This window comes from Nicotiana tabacum, chromosome 7 (assembly GCF_000715075.1).
Source record: "Nicotiana tabacum cultivar K326 chromosome 7, ASM71507v2, whole genome shotgun sequence".
Lineage (NCBI taxonomy): Eukaryota > Viridiplantae > Streptophyta > Magnoliopsida > Solanales > Solanaceae > Nicotiana > Nicotiana tabacum.
The window spans coordinates 178,651,043-178,669,243 of NC_134086.1; the positions used below are offsets into that span (position 1 = coordinate 178,651,043).

The window sequence follows — 18,201 nt, forward strand, 5'->3', positions numbered from 1 at the left end:
ATACCTTGTCTGTGAAACCTCACTCTTTCTTTCTTTCTTTGTTGGTGTGAAGAAATGAGAGTTGAAGCTCTCCTTTTATAACCAAAGCTTCACCCTCTAAAACCTACAATATTTGATAATTTACACACACTTTTCACAATTCAACAAAGTTGGCTACCAAACCAAAGAAATTCAACAAGGTTGGCTACCAACCAAACCAAGTCACCAAGGTTGGCTACCAAACCAAAGAAAACTCTTATTAGGCACATGCCTAATACTTCTTCAATGAGATGGACATCATCAGTCAGCGTGGTAAAGAATCGGTGACTCCCCTTTTTATCTATGTTTTCTTCACTATTATTCAATATTACGAAAATCACCATTCATTTCTAACCTAATGGAATTCAATCATGTTATAATTAAATCTTATGTTCAGTTATGTTTGCTCATTCTTGTCTTCTATCTTCGATTTAGAGGGTGATCTTTGGCTATGATTTACCTAAAATCTTCTTACTTAATTAGTTTAACAAAAAGCTTAACACTTTTTGATCAAAAATTAATACACTAGATTCTATTTATATCCTTGTTATTTGTGATTCCCGATCATGTCTTGTACTCCAAACATCCACCTAGCAATTTATATTACTAATATTTTCATGTTCTATTGTTATTAGTGGTTTTACTACAATTTATACATATTTAGTTATGTCGTGACTGAATAATATTAAGCCATTTTATGTCGGGAAAAAATAATTTTCAAATTTACACCGAAAATATAACCACAACTAATATTACTATACTTGAGCTGAACACAGAGTTAAAAGTGAAATACGAGTCGGACCAATTTTTAAATTAGAATTACTTAAATATTCTAATTCAGTGCTTGAATCTTGCGGGAAGGTTTCCCATTAAATATTTCTACTCTCTAATTACCAAATGTGTCAATGTTTCTGGGACAAATGGAGTACTTTTTAATATGTTTATTTAAAAATAAAAAGATTTCTGTCTGGAATAACTTTATTAACACCAGTATCCAAACTAATTTATTTTATATTTTTGGAATTGAGAGAGCTTCTTTATTATTTTTTGTAAGATTTAAATATATGAAGTGTCAGAATGTCAGGCATATTCCTCCTACCGCAAGAAGACGTCTATGCATTCGAGTAAGTAGTCAGTCAGTCAAAATTAGAAATTAAACTTTCTATATTATGACTTGTACTATATACCTTGGTAAAATCTAAATCAAGGCTCAATTATCAACAACCCCATCATGGGATTTTCAGGAAATAGAATGATTATTAAAATTTATTCACACTCGATATTTTTACTAAATCAATGGATATATGATAGTACATATTTTCATATTGTACATAGTTAATATTAAATATAATTAATTAATATATATTTGATGTTGATTTTTACTTAATCATAATAAATTAATATGATTTAGTGTAAATATTGAGTATTGCTAAATTGGTACGTGATTATTTAGGGAGAAATTTAAAAATAGACAGAGTTATAACTGGTCATTCAAAAATAGCCAGTTTTAAAAGTAATCGAAATTTAACCTTTTTTATGTAAAAATAAATCTGAGCGAAAACACTGTTCAAAACCCGGAAAATACGCCCGTATGTTATACTGGAGTTCTAGCATAAGTATGCTTGTACTCCAGCATATTATACGGGAGTTCCAGGATAACTATGCTCGAACTCCAGCATAATATGTTGGAGTTCCAGCATAAGTACACTAGAACTCTAGCATAATATACTAGAGTTCCAGCAAGTATAAATGTCCAGTATAATATACTGGAGTTTGGAGCACCGGTGCTTCAGTCTCCCGTATATTATACAGGAGTCAGCAAAGTATACCGGTCCAGCATAATATGCTGGAGTTCGTACACATATGCACCGAACTCCCATATATTATGCGGGACCGGTCTCTATTACAGCAAAATAGTAGCTATTTTTTATTGACTTTGTAAACGGTGGCTATTTTTGAATGACCAATCCGAAAACTGGTTATACCGTGTTATTTTAACGATTATTTATAGCTTAGTCATCCTGTGAAAGTAACTGATCAGTCCTTGCTTTACTGTCTTGTTTAATCCACTATCCAATGGCTGTAAGGAAACAATATTGACACGTGGTGTGATTCAAACCATTAAATGGTATTTCCTCGATTTTTTGGCTATTTTCACACAAATTAAGAAATCGATCATTTAATATTAATTAGTAGTAAAATTGACCATATTAACTTTTATTATCTCTTCACATAAACACTCCTAATACATACTCCAACACTATTTACTCCAAGGGCAATGTAAGAAAACAATAATTAATTTATTCTTGAAATCTGGAAAATTGCTTATTTTGAACCATAAAAAAAGACAAAAAATTATTTATTTTGTACCGGATGGAATATAAGCTTGAGCATGATCATGAACCTATAAAAAAGTACATCATCATGTGCTTAACTCGCACTTTAAACTTAACTGAAATTTCAAAATACAAAGATGGGATATAATGTGAAGGAGATTATATTTCAGTAAACTAGGAAGAACAAACGGTTAATTGGCAACTTCACACTAAGTGTATGAAATTGAAAATTTTAAAAATGTAGAAAATTCTTACTAAATTCACAGCGAACGGTAACAAAATAATTGTTAGGACTGAAATAATCAGGTGTCATGCGGAATCTAGCAAAGCAAATCTTGAATGACGATAAATTATACAACAAGAGAAATATACCAAAAAAGACACAAATATTTAACGTGGTTCGGTCAACTGGCCTACATCTACAAATGGAGATGAGCAATCCACTGTAATAAAAAGAGAGTACAAAATATCGAGAGAACAACCTCACGAAGAGGCAAATACAAGTGATCGACACACTAACACTTGTCCAGTAAAGTTCTCCCCCTACACACGACTCTCAAACCCCATATGACTACATTGTGGATGTTGCTGAATGAGAAGGAATGATCCTCAATTTATAGAAGTCCAAACCTTTTCCTACAAGAAAATGGACTAGCCAAGTATAAGAGAATTATAATTTCCTTCTACAAAAAGGAAAACCCAATTAAGGTAATTATATTGTCTTTCCTTCAACAAATAGGAAAACCAAATATGGTAAGAAAATTATGGCAAACACCTAACAATAATAATATGCATTGATCCTCTAACATCAACTCATTGAAAATACTCATAATTATGTCTTTGGACTTAAAGGTAAGTTCTACAAAGCGGTGGTTAGACCTGCCATGTTGTATGAGACTGAGTGTTGGTCAGTCAAGTTTTCACATATCCAGAAGATAAAAGTATCAGAAATGAGGATGTTAAGATGGATGTGCGGGCATACTCAGATGGATAAAATTAGGAATGAGGTTTATTCGGGAGAGGGTGGGCGTGACTCCCATGGATGACAAGATGCGTGAAGTGAAACTTAGGTGGTTTGGGCACGTGCGGAGGAGGAGCCCAGATGCTCCGGTCAGGAGGTGTGAGCGGTTGGTTCTGGCAGTTACGAGAAGAGGTAGAGGACGACCTAAGAAGTACTGGGCCGAGGTGATTAGGCAGGACATAGCACATCTTCAAATTTCCGAAGACATGTCGTTTGATAGGAAGGTGTTGAGGTCGAACATTGGGTTGTAGGTTAGAGGGTAGTCGAGCGTTTCTCCTCGCTGCACCAGCTAGTCTGATAGTGTTTTACCTAGGACTGCTAGCGCTTTTTATTGTGTTTCATAATTTTTATTTTTATTTTTATTTATTTATTTGGTTGTTGTTGTTGTCTTTCACATTTTGGTCTTCCCATTTATTTGTTGTATTTTACGATGCTGATACTATTTTTCTGATTTCTGTTGTGGTTACTGATCTATTGTCTTTGAGCCGGGGGTCTCTCGGAATCACCCTCTCTATTCATTTGGGGTAGGGATAAGGTTTGCGTACATTCTACCCTCCCCAAACCCCACTAGTAAGATTCTACTAGGTGGTTGTTGTTGTTGTTGTTGTAGGGAAGAGTTAAGTGAAACTTGTGTTATGACCGACACAAACATTTAACGTGGTTCGGTCAACTGACCTACGTCCACAACGGAGATGAGCAATCCACTATAATAAAAGAGAGTACAAAATATTGAGAGAACAACCTCACGAAGAGGCAAACACAAATGACACACTAACACTTGTCCCGTAAGGTTCTCCCCCTAAACACGACTCTCAAACCCCATATGACTACATTGTGGATGCTACGGAATGAGAAGGAAGGATCTTCAATTTATAAAAGTCCAAACCTTTTCCTACAAAAAAAAAGGACTAGCCAAGTATAGGAGAATTATAATTTTCTTCAACAAAAAGGAAAACCTAATTAAGTTAATTATATTGCCCTTTTCTTCAACAAATAGAAAAAACCAAATATGATAAGAAAATTACTGCAAATACCTAACAATTTGAACATTACATCTATTTAAAAAGTATTAGTAAAAAGTTTCTGTAATGCCCGCGAGTCATCAGTCATAAACTTTGACCTACATTAAGCTGCAGAAAAGGAATTGGATAACAAAGCATACCTTCGTATAAGTCAAATTAGGGGTTGCGGTAGAGCCACAAATACTTCTTACTTTAATTAGTGCATGCTTGGATTCGAGCCTAGAGTATAAAATTGTCTTTGTTAATGAACATTTTTCTCTCTAAATAGAATTTTTTACGCGAATCCAAATTTAGTTAGACTCCAATTTTAATATCAAATATCGAATAAAAAATAAAAATAAGAAAATCGAATTAGTGGCTGAAGGAGTAATCCCCAATTCCAACCGAGAGGTTGTGAGTTCGAGTCTCCCCAAGAGCAAGGTGGGAAGTTCTTGGAGGGAAGGATGCCGGGGGTCTATTTGGAAACAGTCTCTCTACCCTAGGGTAGGGGTAAGATCTGCGTACACACTACCCTCCCCAGACCCCACTAAGTGGGATTATACTGGGTTGTTGTTGTTGTTGTTGGCTGAAGGAGTAAGTAATGCCTGATGGGCAAGTGCCGAGCACAGTTTGGTTCAACCGATCCACCACAAAAATGGTGCAGATTCGGTCAATATCCTGACCTTGTTCTCGTAAGGTGTAAAAAGAAATGTTTCTTTATTCGTAATATTTTTCACAAATTACAGTTTTCTATTTCTTGAGTTTTATATGTTCAGAATCCATTTGGCTTACACGTTACTTGATATTAATTAGCTTCTTCTTTTCTTGGTTTTGAATCCGGAATCTAGTATTCATATTGGCATTTCCGATTAATCTAGATTTGTGTCGCATTAGATATATTGAAAAAGAAAACGTTTGTTTGCAAGATTTTTTCATTTTCAAAGCTCGAACTCAAAATTTCTGGATAATTCGAAGCTTCCTGCGCATAGCGAAAGGTTAGTAGTACACCAAGCTTCCGAACTCGAAACTTGTGGTTATGAAATGGAGAGAAAACAACAACCTTTAAGGGTTGATATTAGCTTTTCACCCAGCAAGACGGTCATTATAATCCCTTATATTAAGTTCAATTAAGTTGTCACGATTTAAGTCATTTGTGATGTAACAAATAAAACAGAAAAATTATTAGTACAAGACAAATAAGTCAATTACACACTAAAGCATAAATTCATGTAGTGTTTGAAACATAATACTACTCCTTCCGTTTATTGTTACTTGACACGTTTTGATTTTTCACCCTTTAAGAAATAATAAATAAAGTGCATAATTTATCATGATACCCGTATTAATTGATGCATATTTTATTGACTTTGAGAAAATGATTTGAAATGAGTAATAAATACTGTGGGTATAACATGAAAAAGAAATTTATCTTCTCTTTATATGAGTAAAGTGACAAGTAAAAATAAAAATCAATTTTTAGTATACATGTAAGTAAAAGTAAACGAAGAGAGTAGATAATAATTCGAAATAACAACAACAACAACAACAACAACAACAACAACAACAACAACAACAACAACAACAACAACAACAACAACAACCCAGTATAATCCCACAAGTGGGGTCTGGGGAGGGTAATATGTACGCAGACCTTACCCCTACCCCGAAGGGTAGAGAGGCTATTTCCAGGAGACCCTCGGCTCAAAAAAAAGCAACAGGAACCGATATATTAGTACCATAAAAATGCATAATAAAATACCAACAATATAAGAGATATGAAATACAGAATACGAAATACGAAATAGATGGTTGGTATAGTATAACTAGCAGGTAAAACCCTGCATCAATAGACGACCAATGACATTCTTAGTCTAACTCCTAACTGGCTAGTCTCATTCGAAATAACAATAATAACAATTACGTTAAATTGTTGATGCGGAAGGTATTAAAGAAAGACTATCAAATACGGTTTGATAGAGTAGCTAATCATCCTTAATAATCTTTGCAAGTAAAATTTCAGAAGTTGAAAGTACGAGTACATTTAAAAACATGTAGTATAAATTAATAAATCATTAAAAACGTCATAAGAAGTTGAAAGTAAGTACATTTAATTTTGTGAAATAAATAAATAAATAATAAAAAAAAAACAGCAATTTTTCCCACTAACGCATTTCCCGCTAATACTGGACTGTTCTTATTCTGCACTATTCCCAAATGCATGACATTACTCCAAAAAAACGATAAGAAAAAAAAAATCCAGAATCGAAATAAATTACCAACAGTTCGAAGAAGGCCGTCAAAGGAGAGGATAAAGTCGTCATTTCAAATTAGTGAGAGGACAGAGCATAAGGATTAAGGTAATCTCGTATAGTTAATGACTAGCTAAGAATCTGACAAGTGGTAAAGACCCTCATTATCTTCAAATAATTGCAAGATTAGTTCTTACCTGTACCACCTGGTATGAAAAAAGGAAATTAAATGGACTATATTACCCTTTTGAGGTTTGACCAAAGTTTGACTCCTCTATTCTCTCACTGAGTCACTGACTCTCTTCTGTCTCTTCTCCCAAAACAACCAAAAAATCTCTGCTAAATTATGGCAGAGAGAAAGAAAGAAAGAAGCTCATTTAGATTCTCATCTGGCATACTTGTGACGGACCTCAGGCACAATTTAAATGCAAAGTACACATTTTTTACCAAGTTTAAATATGTTGACATCATTTTAAAAAAAATATTTACAAATTAAGTAATATAATAAATATTGATTGATAATCTAGAATAAATAGTACTCCATCCGTTTCAATTTATATGAACCTGTTTGATTAGACACATAATTAAGCAATAATAAAGACTTTTGAAATTTGTGGTCTTAAACAAGTCAAAAGGGGGTTCAGAATATTTATGTGATTATAAAAACTTTTCGGATAAAACTGAAAATTTAAGCTAAATTGTTAAAAATAAATCATTTTATTTGAAATAGACCAGAAAGAAAAATAATTAATCTGCTACTAGTATAAGAGATTAGATTATTTTGATAGTACACAAGTTTTTCACACTGTCCTTTTATATTTTTTATATTATTTTACCAAACACAAGAATACCCTCATCACTCTTCCCTTACCTCGAGCCCCTACCATTTCTTCTTAACTTAACACCTATTGATTCTTTCTCTCTCCCTCAGAACTACTATCTACTCCAGCATTTTTACTCTAGAAAAAGAGGAATTAAAAAAAGAAAAGAAAAACATCCTCTTTTAACTGACAAAGGTTCTTTCATTCTCTCTTTCTTGTTTTGAGTTTTGGGTGAAAAAACTTTGCTCTATTTGCAAAGGAAAAATGGCTATGGTTCAGTCTAAGGCCAAGTGGGTACTACTTCTTCTCTTGCTGTTCCCAATACTTGCTTTTTACCCTGAAAACCTCTTTTTATGTTTCAATGGGTTGTTCTAAACCATCCTTAAAAGGGACATTTTTCAACTACCTGTTTATCTACAGTAGAATCTCTGTTCCAACACCAACAAAAAAGAAACATACTTTCCCAAAACCCCATTTTCCTTTTTTCAGCTCACATCCCTCCAAGAAACAACCTTTTTTCCTTCTTTTTTCTCAAGAATCTCCTAATTCTTGGTATCTTTTTTAACAAAGGTGTAAACTTTCAGCAAGACTGAGGTGTTTTGGGGTGAAATGGGGTGTGTTGCATCCAAGTTGGAACAAGAAGAAGAGGTAGTTTCCATTTGTAAAGAGAGAAAACACCAGCTGAAATTAGCTGTTGAGAGAAGGTATACTTTAGCTGATGCACATTACAAATACTGTCAAGCATTATATGGAGTTTCAGCAGCACTTAAGCTCTTTGTTGCTCGCCATTCTACACCTACTTCTCCTTATCTCATCACATTTCCACCACCTTGTCCCTCTTCTCCTCCTAAAGAAAAAGTTGTTTCAAACCCTCTGTTTCTTCAGAAAACACCTTCTGAACCAACACAAGAATCCATTTGTTGTGGGGAAACATGCAAATCTACTACAACCCCATCAGATTCTTCTGAGGAAGAAGAGAGAATAGAGAAAGTTGAGACACAACAGCAGCAACAACAACAACAACAACAACAACCTGGTTATGGCTATTTTTACATGGAAATGCCCCAAATGGTACATTCACCACCAACAGATTTTGGTTGGGATTTTTTCAACCCTTTTAATAGTGTAAGACCAGAGATAATTAGTGGGTATCATAGGATTTCTGAAGAGGATATAAGGGCAGTAAGGGAACAAGAAGGAATTCCAGATTTAGAAGAAGAGGAAGATGAGGAAGAGGAAGAAGAAGAAGAAGGGAATGGAAAGAAGGAAGAGAATAAGGTAGTAGCTACTGCAGCAAAAGAAAATGTGGAGCAGAGGGAAAATGGGACTGAAGTTGTACAGTCAGTGCATAGTGCTAATGTAAGCCAAGAGGAACAAAATAAAGGTTTGACAGTTGTGGATAATCCATTACAGGGGAGGGAATTACTTGAAGCATTGACTGATATTGAAGACCATTTTGTTAAGGCATATGATTCTGGAAAGGAAGTATCAAGAATGCTGGAGGCAAATTGGGTACATTCACAGCCCAATTTGGGGGAACCCAAAGGTAGTTCTTTTTAGATACTAGTATGAAATAAGTTGCTTTAATTTTTGAGTGAGTGAATTGCATTGTGAACTTCCTGAATATAGACTAACTTTGCTCTTGAAATATCTTGTTTTTCTGTAAGTTTATGTTCCTCTTTAGTTGTTTTGGCTGCACTACTATGTGCTGTTAAGGATATGTTGCAGTTGGGAGCCTTACCTGATAATCTTTGCTTTGGCTTTATCTTCCTCTTTAGTTGTATTGGTTCACTACTATTTCCTGGTAAGAAGGATATGTTGAGTAAGGCAGCGAGGCTTAGCTCATAACTTTTTTATGGAAAAATAAAAATAAACATAAAACAGCTATATAATCTTAGTTCCTGTCATGATTATGTTCCTCACAAGGAAGTCATATGGAAGTTTCCGAAGATATCCATCCGGCGGTCCCATTTCCCAAATCAGTTATCTAACTTTAGAAATTAGTTCCTCATCATTTACTTCACATTTTTATTTATCAAGTAATCATTTTAACCTTTCCGGAGTATAAACAATGCCTGTTAATTGTAAAAGGGCAGTCCGGTGCACTAAGTTCCTGCTATGTGCGGGGTTCGGGGAAAGGCCGGACCACAAGAGTATCGTACGCAGCCTTACCCTGCATTTTTGCAAGAGATTGTTTCCGCGGCTCAAACCTGTGACCTCCTGATCACATGGCAGCAACTTTACCAATAGGCTCCCCTTCAATGCCCGTTAACTGTGATTTCAAATATTCTATGAATAATAAATAGGCCATCTTGATTAAACACTAGCTGGTCATAAGGGCAAGAGAATTGTTCTGTTCGCTGGTCAGTGGGGTATAAGAGAGAGTTCTTCTTTGGCGAGAGTTCAATTTCCAAACTTATCAATTATACCTGGTTCTGGCGTATGCTTGAGATTTTAAGGTATTATGTTCAACTTTAAGGGCCTCAATTTCATTATTTTCTGAATTTGTTCAATTATCTCATGTATGCAGACAACTCAACGAAAATAATCCCTGCCATTACTTGGAAATCACCTTCATCTCGGTCGTCATCATGCAAAAGTCTTGTAGCTTCTAGTTCCAAAAGCTCTTCAACATGGACAGAATTCAAGAATGATCTATTTGATGACTATGGTGGAATGGGCTCTGGGAGCCATTCGTTGACGCTAGGAAGGTTATATGCTTGGGAGAAGAAGCTATATGAGGAGGTTAAGGTACATACATACATATTGGCTAAAATTACTCTCCTTTTGAATCCTTAAAGCTTCATGTGTTCCCTACGAGAAGATACATCGTGTGCGTCGAATACCAGAAGTACTTAAAACATATTGGTACAATAGAGACAATCACAGTGTTTGGCCCTGGACTTGGCAAGTCACTGGTGCCAAGATGGTCTTTATAAATAGTACAGAAGTGGTTCGACTTTGAATATTATTAAAGAATATTAAGTAGCTGTAGGACGAATGCCTTGACTTTCTAAGGACTTTCAATGATATCTAACTAGTTATGCTGCTATTAGGGGACACTACACATGGTTAAAAGAATACTTCAATTTCGTGCCACACCTTTACTGCTAGAAATGCCAAATCCACAAAATAAAGTTGTCAAGTCCTGTCATTATCTCTCTCTTTTCATATGGCACAGTTCCTTACATCTAGACTTACTTTCAGGCTGGAGATAGCACTTGGAAATTATATGAGAAGAAGTGCAATCAGCTAAGAAATCATGATGCAAGAGGAGATGAAGGACGGACAACGGACAAAACCAGAGCAGCGGTAAAAGAACTCTATAGCAGGATCCTAGTTGCAATTCGAAGTGCTGAGACCATATCAACAAGAATTGAGAAATTACGAGATGAAGAACTGCAGCCTCAAATCATTGAACTGCTTCAAGGGTAAGTAGGATTTACCTGGCTAGTAAAATATCACTTAATGGAAGATCTGCATTTACCGACTTATTGACACTTTCTTTCTATTTGGTATAGTATGATGAGAACCTGGAAGATCATGCTGGAGTGCCACGAGATCCAGAACAAGATTATATTCGACGTGAAAAGCTTCACCTGTCCTACGTATGGGAAGTTCTGCAATGACTCTCACCGGCTTGCCACACTCCAGCTTGATGTTGAGCTTCAAAATTGGCGCACACGCTTCCAAGACTACATTGCTGCCCAGAAGGCTTATGTGGAGGCACTCCATGGATGGCTGTCCAAGTTCACAGTCCCTGAAGTTGAATTCTATTCCAAAAGGAGAAGTTCAACTCCACAGTGTCGAGCTAATGGTCCTCCACTTCTCATGATTTGTCATGATTGGTTGTCTGCCATGAACAAGTTGCCAGATAGAGCAGTTTCTGTTGCCATAAAAGGCTGCGGAAAGGATGTAAGAGCTTTGTGGGTTCAGCAGGGAGAGGAACAGCAACAAAAGCGAAAAGTTGACAGCATGTCCAAAGAATTAGACAGGAAAAAATTGGCATTCCAAAAGGTAGAGAACAAGCTTTATGAGTTCAAGCTCACCGACCAAAGCTCGGAGCTCGAAGTTGATCATAGAGCTGAGTATTTGAAGGAGAGGAAAGACTTGTTGGACAACTTCAGGAAAAGGGTGGATTTAGAGAAGGAAGAACACCAAAAATGCTTGCAAGAAACTCAGAGGATCACTCTTAACGGCTTTCAGACTGGGTTTTGCAGAGTTTTTGAGACTATAACAGAATTTTCCAGGGCAGCACTAAATATGTATAATGAACTACTAAGCAGCGGTGAGAAAGCTGAGAAAGTCGGTAACCCACCATCCATAGAGAGCTCCCAAGCCGGTGAAGATGTCAAAAGATGACTTGGGCTGGTTGTAATTTCCTTATTTATATGCATAGGTTGAACTGTTAGTTTGTATATTATTGTGGCATCAAAGCAGCTCGCTGAGATGTAGCAACTTGTATTCATGGTTGAGTTTCTTGATGGTCAAAGGCAACAATTTGTTGGACAGTTTTTAATATCCCTTTTCTTCCATCTTAATTCTTAAGTGGCCACAGTCCCAATAAAGTCAAAGCTCCAAAAAAAAATTGGCCACGGACTTGAGATACAAGGGTGTTCTCTTGGTTGTTCAGTCAAAGCTGCACTTCTCATCAAACACATTAACTTTGGTTTTTGGCTCAAAGGTAATAATTGCCAGAGGCATGCAATGAAGTAAGTTCAACAGCAAGAGAAAGAAATGGTATTACTCTGCATTATAAACAAATGATCGGCCCAAGCAACAAGTTCGTAGAACCTAGTCACAGGTTCAAATACTGCATTATTATGTGCATGAAATGAGTGCCGAAAAGAAAACCATTTCATGAACTTCAAACTACTATATAGTCATTAAGACTACTATGAATGACATCAAAAGTAAGTCTTTCGTGAATTGGCCCCTGCGTTATACCTAACCTTTTAAACAGTGTCAAATCTTAACAAAACAAATGAAAGCATACTCTAAATGGCGTACTTTGCAAAGGAGCTAACACTGCAGGAGTCCCTGCTCAGAGGTGGAGCCAAGATTTTGAGCTTCTGAGTTCGGGATCCTAACACTGCACCTCACTGCAGGAGTCCCTGCCCGGAGGTGGAGCCAAGATTTTGAGCTTATGGGTTTGGGATCCTAATCTTTTAAGTTATTGGGTTCTAAATTAAATATTTTTTACATATTTAATGAACTTTGAAGATAAATACATGATTTGGACCAAAACTACTGGATTCGGCCGACCCACACGCGACATTGTGGCTCCGCCTCTGTGACTGCCTATTATCATCTATGAATCCTTCTGTAAGAAAATAATCAGAATCTGTCTAACCCCAATTAACACATAGAAAGCCACAAACTTTAATCAGATCAGGCAGGGGGGTTTACAATATCGTTGATAAAAGAAGCGATGTGAGAATCTACACTAGCTTTTATAAAACAAATATCAGAACTTCCAGAGTTTTAAGAACATTCTTTTTGTACATTTGATAAATTACTGGTCCTAGATAAGAACCTGAGTAGGCAACAAATAGCCATAGACCTTGCAGTAGCAGTTTCATACAAGCCTTTATGTTACCTCATCTCAGATACAACGAGACCATAAATTGCGAGAAAAGTATAAATTCACTCACAACCGTAGCAGGAGTGTGTATACCCAGAAACGGGACAATGTCTACTTGCAACCAATTTTCTACTGCTGAACCTACCACTGCACCAGCAACCAGCCCACCAATTGTTATCACGCTTGCTTTCCCTGTTGACAAGTAAAGTTCTGTGTCACTTTTCTTTTTCTTTTTTCCAGAAAAAGTTCCGTGTCACTTTTCCCAGAAAACCAATATCTAGTTCTACTAAAACAAAATGGCAGAATACAGTTTAGATGAAATAAAGCACTTATCAGAGGCATAATTTAGTACAATTCCATTGGTTATTATTTGCAAAGTCCCAATTCGCATTATCCAGAAGCCAGTATAGCCACACGTATCAACTCCTTCAAAGTTTCATTGGCTCTTATGTGGCTATTATGTCATTGTCAAATCATCACATAGTTTTTTTTATTATAGGAAATATTGAAGGAGGTTTTCATCAAAGAGGTAACAGCTTTAATTCAAATCAACGGTCAGAGCATAGAATGTAAATGAACAAATTTAACACATATAAGGGGGCTGTGTGAGGGTTGAAAATAGTAATTGCATCAGAAAGCTCCTCCTTCCTTTATATCCTCGTACGTCATGTGCCTCTTTACTAACACTTCCATATATTTCATTCTTTTCTTTTTTTCTTCAGCCCCTAACTAGCTTCAACTAACAGCTTGGCCATTACTCTAGCATGACTGAAATTCACATGCTGATGGTTCTATTTGGACTCTCAAATTTATGAAATTTAATCTAGGAGTGAAAAAAAGAAAAGCGAACTATCTTCCTTACCCAACTTGACATTTTTCTTGGTCATGAAGTACAAGGTGGCCCCAAAGCTCGTGGCTAAGATTAGTCCAGGAACATCAGCTCCATATGATACTCCTGAAGGTGTTGAGGCTCCATTAACATATGTTAAGACCATTAAAGCTCCATATACCCCTGCTTGGACACCTAGCTCTCGAGCAGCTGGTGCTTCAACTGAAACCGGTGCGTTCTTGACAGTCGTCTGCAGCCACTTTGGCATTGATCCAATCCCGGAAGCATTAGCAGATTTAACATCAGCAAAGCGTACACTACTATCCACAACTTTTCCAGCTCTCCTCTGTGATAAGCTCTGCATGAGAAGCATATCATATGCAGCCTCAACCTGAAAGTTGTTGAAAGGTGCCGCTTTTTATAGTCAGTAAAACATACACATGGAGGAGGAGAAAGGCACATGTAATTTGCACTCAAAGATCTATTCTTTCCCTCCTAGAAATTTTGACTTGATGCTAATTACTTCAAATAACTCCCCTATGTAATCCTCTAAACATTTAACCTGCTAGAACGTGCAGAATAGATGTCAAGTTCTACATTATAGCCCATCAGAACTAATTCGAAATTGAGGTATAGTTGATTGATTGATTAATGACCACTTGACATAAGATAACAGCTGATGGAAATTGCTGCTGAGACGAAAATGCTTTTTTAATATGCATTCGGCCAAAGAGAGTTTACATAGCTGTGGAGTTTTAAATGCAGAAAAAATAAAAAAAAAATGTAGAACTTTATGGGTCTGGATTCTAGGACAGCTGAATTTAACTAGTGTACATATTTAATGGATTTTCTGACACATATAGGGTTTGGAACAAACAGAGCGCTGCCGAACCCATATGTTAAAGCCTACTTCCATCCCTGGCAAAAACATAGTCGATCAGCAGGGAAACTACTAATTATCAGAAAAATTACTTAAAATCCATTAAAAACAACAATTCTACAATAAAATTGAAGAAAATATAAGCGGAGTAAACTCTCATAACCTGCGCAATTGTATCCGCATCACCTTTACAAGAAGAGATAATTGATTTTTTAGCACGAAGAATATCATCGAAGCTCGCACCCTCAGATACACCTAGAAGCTTCAACGCATTCTCTACCGACATCTCGAAAGGAGCTGAATCGTCAGCTCTAGAACCTGCTTGAACGGTGGTATCCAATTTCCGGCGGTGGTGGGAAATAAGCGCCAACCTCCTCCGCCGAGAACAATCGGAGTTCGGAATTTTCGGCAAATGAGCGGAGGCTGGACGGCGGCGGATTGGTGTAGGCCGGACTGAACCGGCCGAGTCACTGCAGATGATGGTGCGGTTGGGCCGGACCGAGAGAGATGTGGCCATTATTTTGTTTTTGGTACAGTGAATATCTGAACGTGTGACTAACCGTGCGTTGAAATAAGAAAAACTAACGGTTGAAGCAACGGAAGTGTTGTCACAGTGTGTGTGTGTGTAGCGTTTCTAGTTAGGCAACTAGTGATGTGTACACAAAAATGACAGCGCTCCGCTTTGTGTGAATTGCTTTTTCTGGTCCACTAGGTTATGATCTTTCCGACTTATATCCATCTAGTTTGAACGATCTCCATTCTAGTACTTGTACCTTTTGGCCTCAAAATTCTTAGGATAATTCCAAACCGTGAAAACAGCCTCTTGCAAAATGCAGGGTAAGGTTGTGTACAATTAAAGCTGTATTGTGGTCTGGTCTCGGGCCTAAATGGGCCAAACGGGCCGGGCCAAACGGGCTCTGGCGTCCCGGGCCAAACGGTTCGGGCTTAATGGTCATGGAGGGTGGAACCGGCCCATTGTGGACCTAAGACCACATGATCCCGGGCTAAATGGGCGGGCCCACAGGCCTAAGTGTTCCGGGCTATTTTTTTTTTATTTTTTTTATCTAAGGCAATTTTCTGTAAATTATATATATATACACACACATACACACAAGCAATTTATATAGTATATCTAAGCCAATTTCTTGTAAATTATATAGCTTATATATACTATATCTAATATATACTATAGGGATTGCTTGACAAGAGAGGTTGCTCTGATGGTAAGCAACCTCCACTTCCAACTAAGAGGTTGTGAGTTCGAGTCTCCCCAAGAGCAAGGTGGGAAGTTCTTGGAGGGAAGGATGCCGAGGGTCTATTGGAAACAGCCTCTCTATCCCAGGGTAGGGGTAAGGTCTGCGTACACACTACCCTCCCCAAACCCCGCTAAGTATATATAATTTAGATAATTTACAAGAAATTATCGTATATAGTATATTGCCTTATATAAGATTTTTTGAAATTTTTTTATCTAAGGCAATTTCTTGTAAATTATATTATATAATTGTGACTTAAATCTTCTAATTCAAATTTAAATACGAAAAAATTGCAAAGAAATATTCAAGGGAATGCCTTATAATTTTTATTATTACGACATTAACAAAAATGGCAATATCTTTCTTAGTCTTCCTCCCCCAAAGGAATGAGCACAACAAGGTGCTAATACCACCATTAAAGGGAAAACAAACTAATGAAGATGTGCCAAAATACAAGTTACATAGTAGTCTATGTATTATCTCTAACAAATTTCATAAATCCTTCAAGGTCCGGAGGAATTTTCGTTGGTGGTGGCGGAAATAAGCTTGTTCATCACCGCTTCCGGGCGAAGCAGCATCCTCCGCAAGTTCCACTAGCATTTCTTCATAATCCGGTTGTGATTCAGCAAGTCCAAAATTTCTTCTTTCCGAACGGATCCAATCTTTGAAGAGTACTGATTTTTCCAAGCTCTCCCTCATAGACGCTCTATGATCACCGATTTGAAGTCTCCCTTGACTGAAAGCGCTCTCAGGATTTAGTGTAGTTGTAAGGTAGCCTATAGCATTAGTGTTACTAGAAGCATTATCCATTGAAACTGATATTATTTTATCTCTAATGCAAAAATATCTACAAATATCTGCAACTGTGTTAGCAATTAACTTACCTGTGTAACGTGAAATAATTATTCTATAAACAATATTGCACTTTTGCATTTTCTATTCCTCATCAATCCAATGAGTGGTAACAGTAAGATAGTCACAGTCATTACCATTTCTACCAATATCAGTAGTAATAGCAACGCGACAATTTATATGAGTAAATAAATAGCACAAATATTATTCATATTCATGTTTATATTTATAAATATCATTCTTTACGGTTGCGTGACGCCATCCTTTATAAGTAGGATTAAAAAATCTTCTAATATAACGCACAAAGTGAGGGTTAGAAGGAAAACTATAGGGTAAGCACATAACAGTAACCATTTTTCCCAATTCTTCATGATCTTTATTTGGATCGTAATATAAAATGCCACCGGTAACAGTGTTAATTCCTGATTGAACTAGATTTGACCCGGTACTAGGGTTAACCTCAGTACCTACATTTGTCCCCTCTTGCACAGCTTTCATTTAAGGATATCTAGCTTTATCTCTAGGGTGTGTCTTTATGTGTCTAGTTAAAGTACCTGTACCGCTACGGTCTCAAGTATATTTATGAGCCATCAAAGACCCACAAATTTTATACTTATCCTTATTTTGATCTCTTAGTTGAGTAAAAAAGTTCCAAACAAGAGATGTTTCGGGCCGTCTAGAAGGTTGTCTATTAAAAGTAGGGGTTACTATAGGAGGGTCAGGCGGGGCATCATTGTGACGACCCGGCCAGTCGTCTCATGAGTTACCGCTCTATTTCCTCCATTTTTGCTTCTTATTGCTTTTTATATCGATTCTATGTGTGATCGGGTTAGTTGGCTCGGGTTTGGAGAGGTTTTGGTAAGGTTTGTGACACTTAATCTCTTTTGAGGAAGCTTAAGTTGGAAAAGTCAACCGGATGTTGACTTATGTGTTAAAGGGATCTGATGTGAGTTCCTATGGTTCGTATAGCTCCGGGAGGTGATTTGAGCCTTAGGAGCGTGATCGGAATGTGTTTTGGAGGTCCGGAGTAGATTTAGGCTTGAATTGGTGAAATTAGAATTTTGGCATTTTCCGGTTGATAGGTTAGATTTTGGTATAGGGGTCGGAATAAAATTCTGGAAGTTGAGTTAGTTTCGTTCAGTTATTTGGGATGTGTGTGCAAAATTTTAGGTCATTCGGACGTGGTTTAGTATACTTTTTGATCAAAAGCAGAATTCAGAGGATTTTGGAAACTTAGGCTTGAATCCGATGTGTTTTGGTTGATTCGATGTTGTTTGAAGTATTTTGAAGATTGGTATAAGTTTGGATGGTGGTTTATGATGTGTTTGTACTTTTGGTTAAGGTCTCGAGGGCC

General features: G+C 36.8%; 2 protein-coding genes across 2 annotated transcripts; one reads left to right on the forward strand and one right to left on the reverse strand.

Annotated features, from left to right (window-relative positions):
* Positions 1 to 7,499: 7,499 nt before the first annotated feature.
* Positions 7,500 to 11,963, forward strand: LOC107795994 (protein ALTERED PHOSPHATE STARVATION RESPONSE 1-like). Its single transcript, XM_016618701.2, has 4 exons — positions 7,500 to 8,992; positions 9,977 to 10,197; positions 10,654 to 10,877; positions 10,968 to 11,963. Exons 1-4 carry the CDS (start codon positions 8,056 to 8,058, stop codon positions 11,806 to 11,808), a joined length of 2,223 nt encoding a protein of 740 aa, XP_016474187.1. The 5' UTR covers positions 7,500 to 8,055; the 3' UTR covers positions 11,809 to 11,963.
* A 917-nt stretch (positions 11,964 to 12,880) lies between these two features.
* LOC107795995 (protein CHAPERONE-LIKE PROTEIN OF POR1, chloroplastic-like) lies at positions 12,881 to 15,441 on the reverse strand. The gene is made up of 3 exons (XM_016618703.2): positions 14,903 to 15,441; positions 13,893 to 14,250; positions 12,881 to 13,222 (listed from the first exon to the last, which is right to left on the reverse strand). The coding sequence occupies exons 1-3, from the start codon at positions 15,254 to 15,256 to the stop codon at positions 13,047 to 13,049; spliced, it is 888 nt and encodes a 295-aa protein (XP_016474189.1). The 5' UTR covers positions 15,257 to 15,441; the 3' UTR covers positions 12,881 to 13,046.
* Between the last annotated feature and the right edge of the window lie 2,760 nt (positions 15,442 to 18,201).

What these genes read in the sequence shown, in the direction of transcription:
- LOC107795994 (XM_016618701.2), top strand. Translation starts at nt 8,056, where the DNA reads ATGGGGTGTGTTGCATCCAAGTTGGAACAAGAAGAAGAGGTAGTTTCC. An exon ending in AGCTATATGAGGAGGTTAAG is followed by an intron (nt 10,198 to 10,653) that starts GTACATACATAC and finishes ACTTACTTTCAG; the next exon opens with GCTGGAGATAGCACTTGGAA. An exon ending in ATCATTGAACTGCTTCAAGG is followed by an intron (nt 10,878 to 10,967) that starts GTAAGTAGGATT and finishes TATTTGGTATAG; the next exon opens with TATGATGAGAACCTGGAAGA.
- LOC107795995 (XM_016618703.2), bottom strand. Translation starts at nt 15,256, where the DNA reads ATGGCCACATCTCTCTCGGTCCGGCCCAACCGCACCATCATCTGCAGT. An exon ending in ATGCGGATACAATTGCGCAG is followed by an intron (nt 14,251 to 14,902) that starts GTTATGAGAGTT and finishes AACAACTTTCAG; the next exon opens with GTTGAGGCTGCATATGATAT. An exon ending in CAAGAAAAATGTCAAGTTGG is followed by an intron (nt 13,223 to 13,892) that starts GTAAGGAAGATA and finishes ACTTGTCAACAG; the next exon opens with GGAAAGCAAGCGTGATAACA.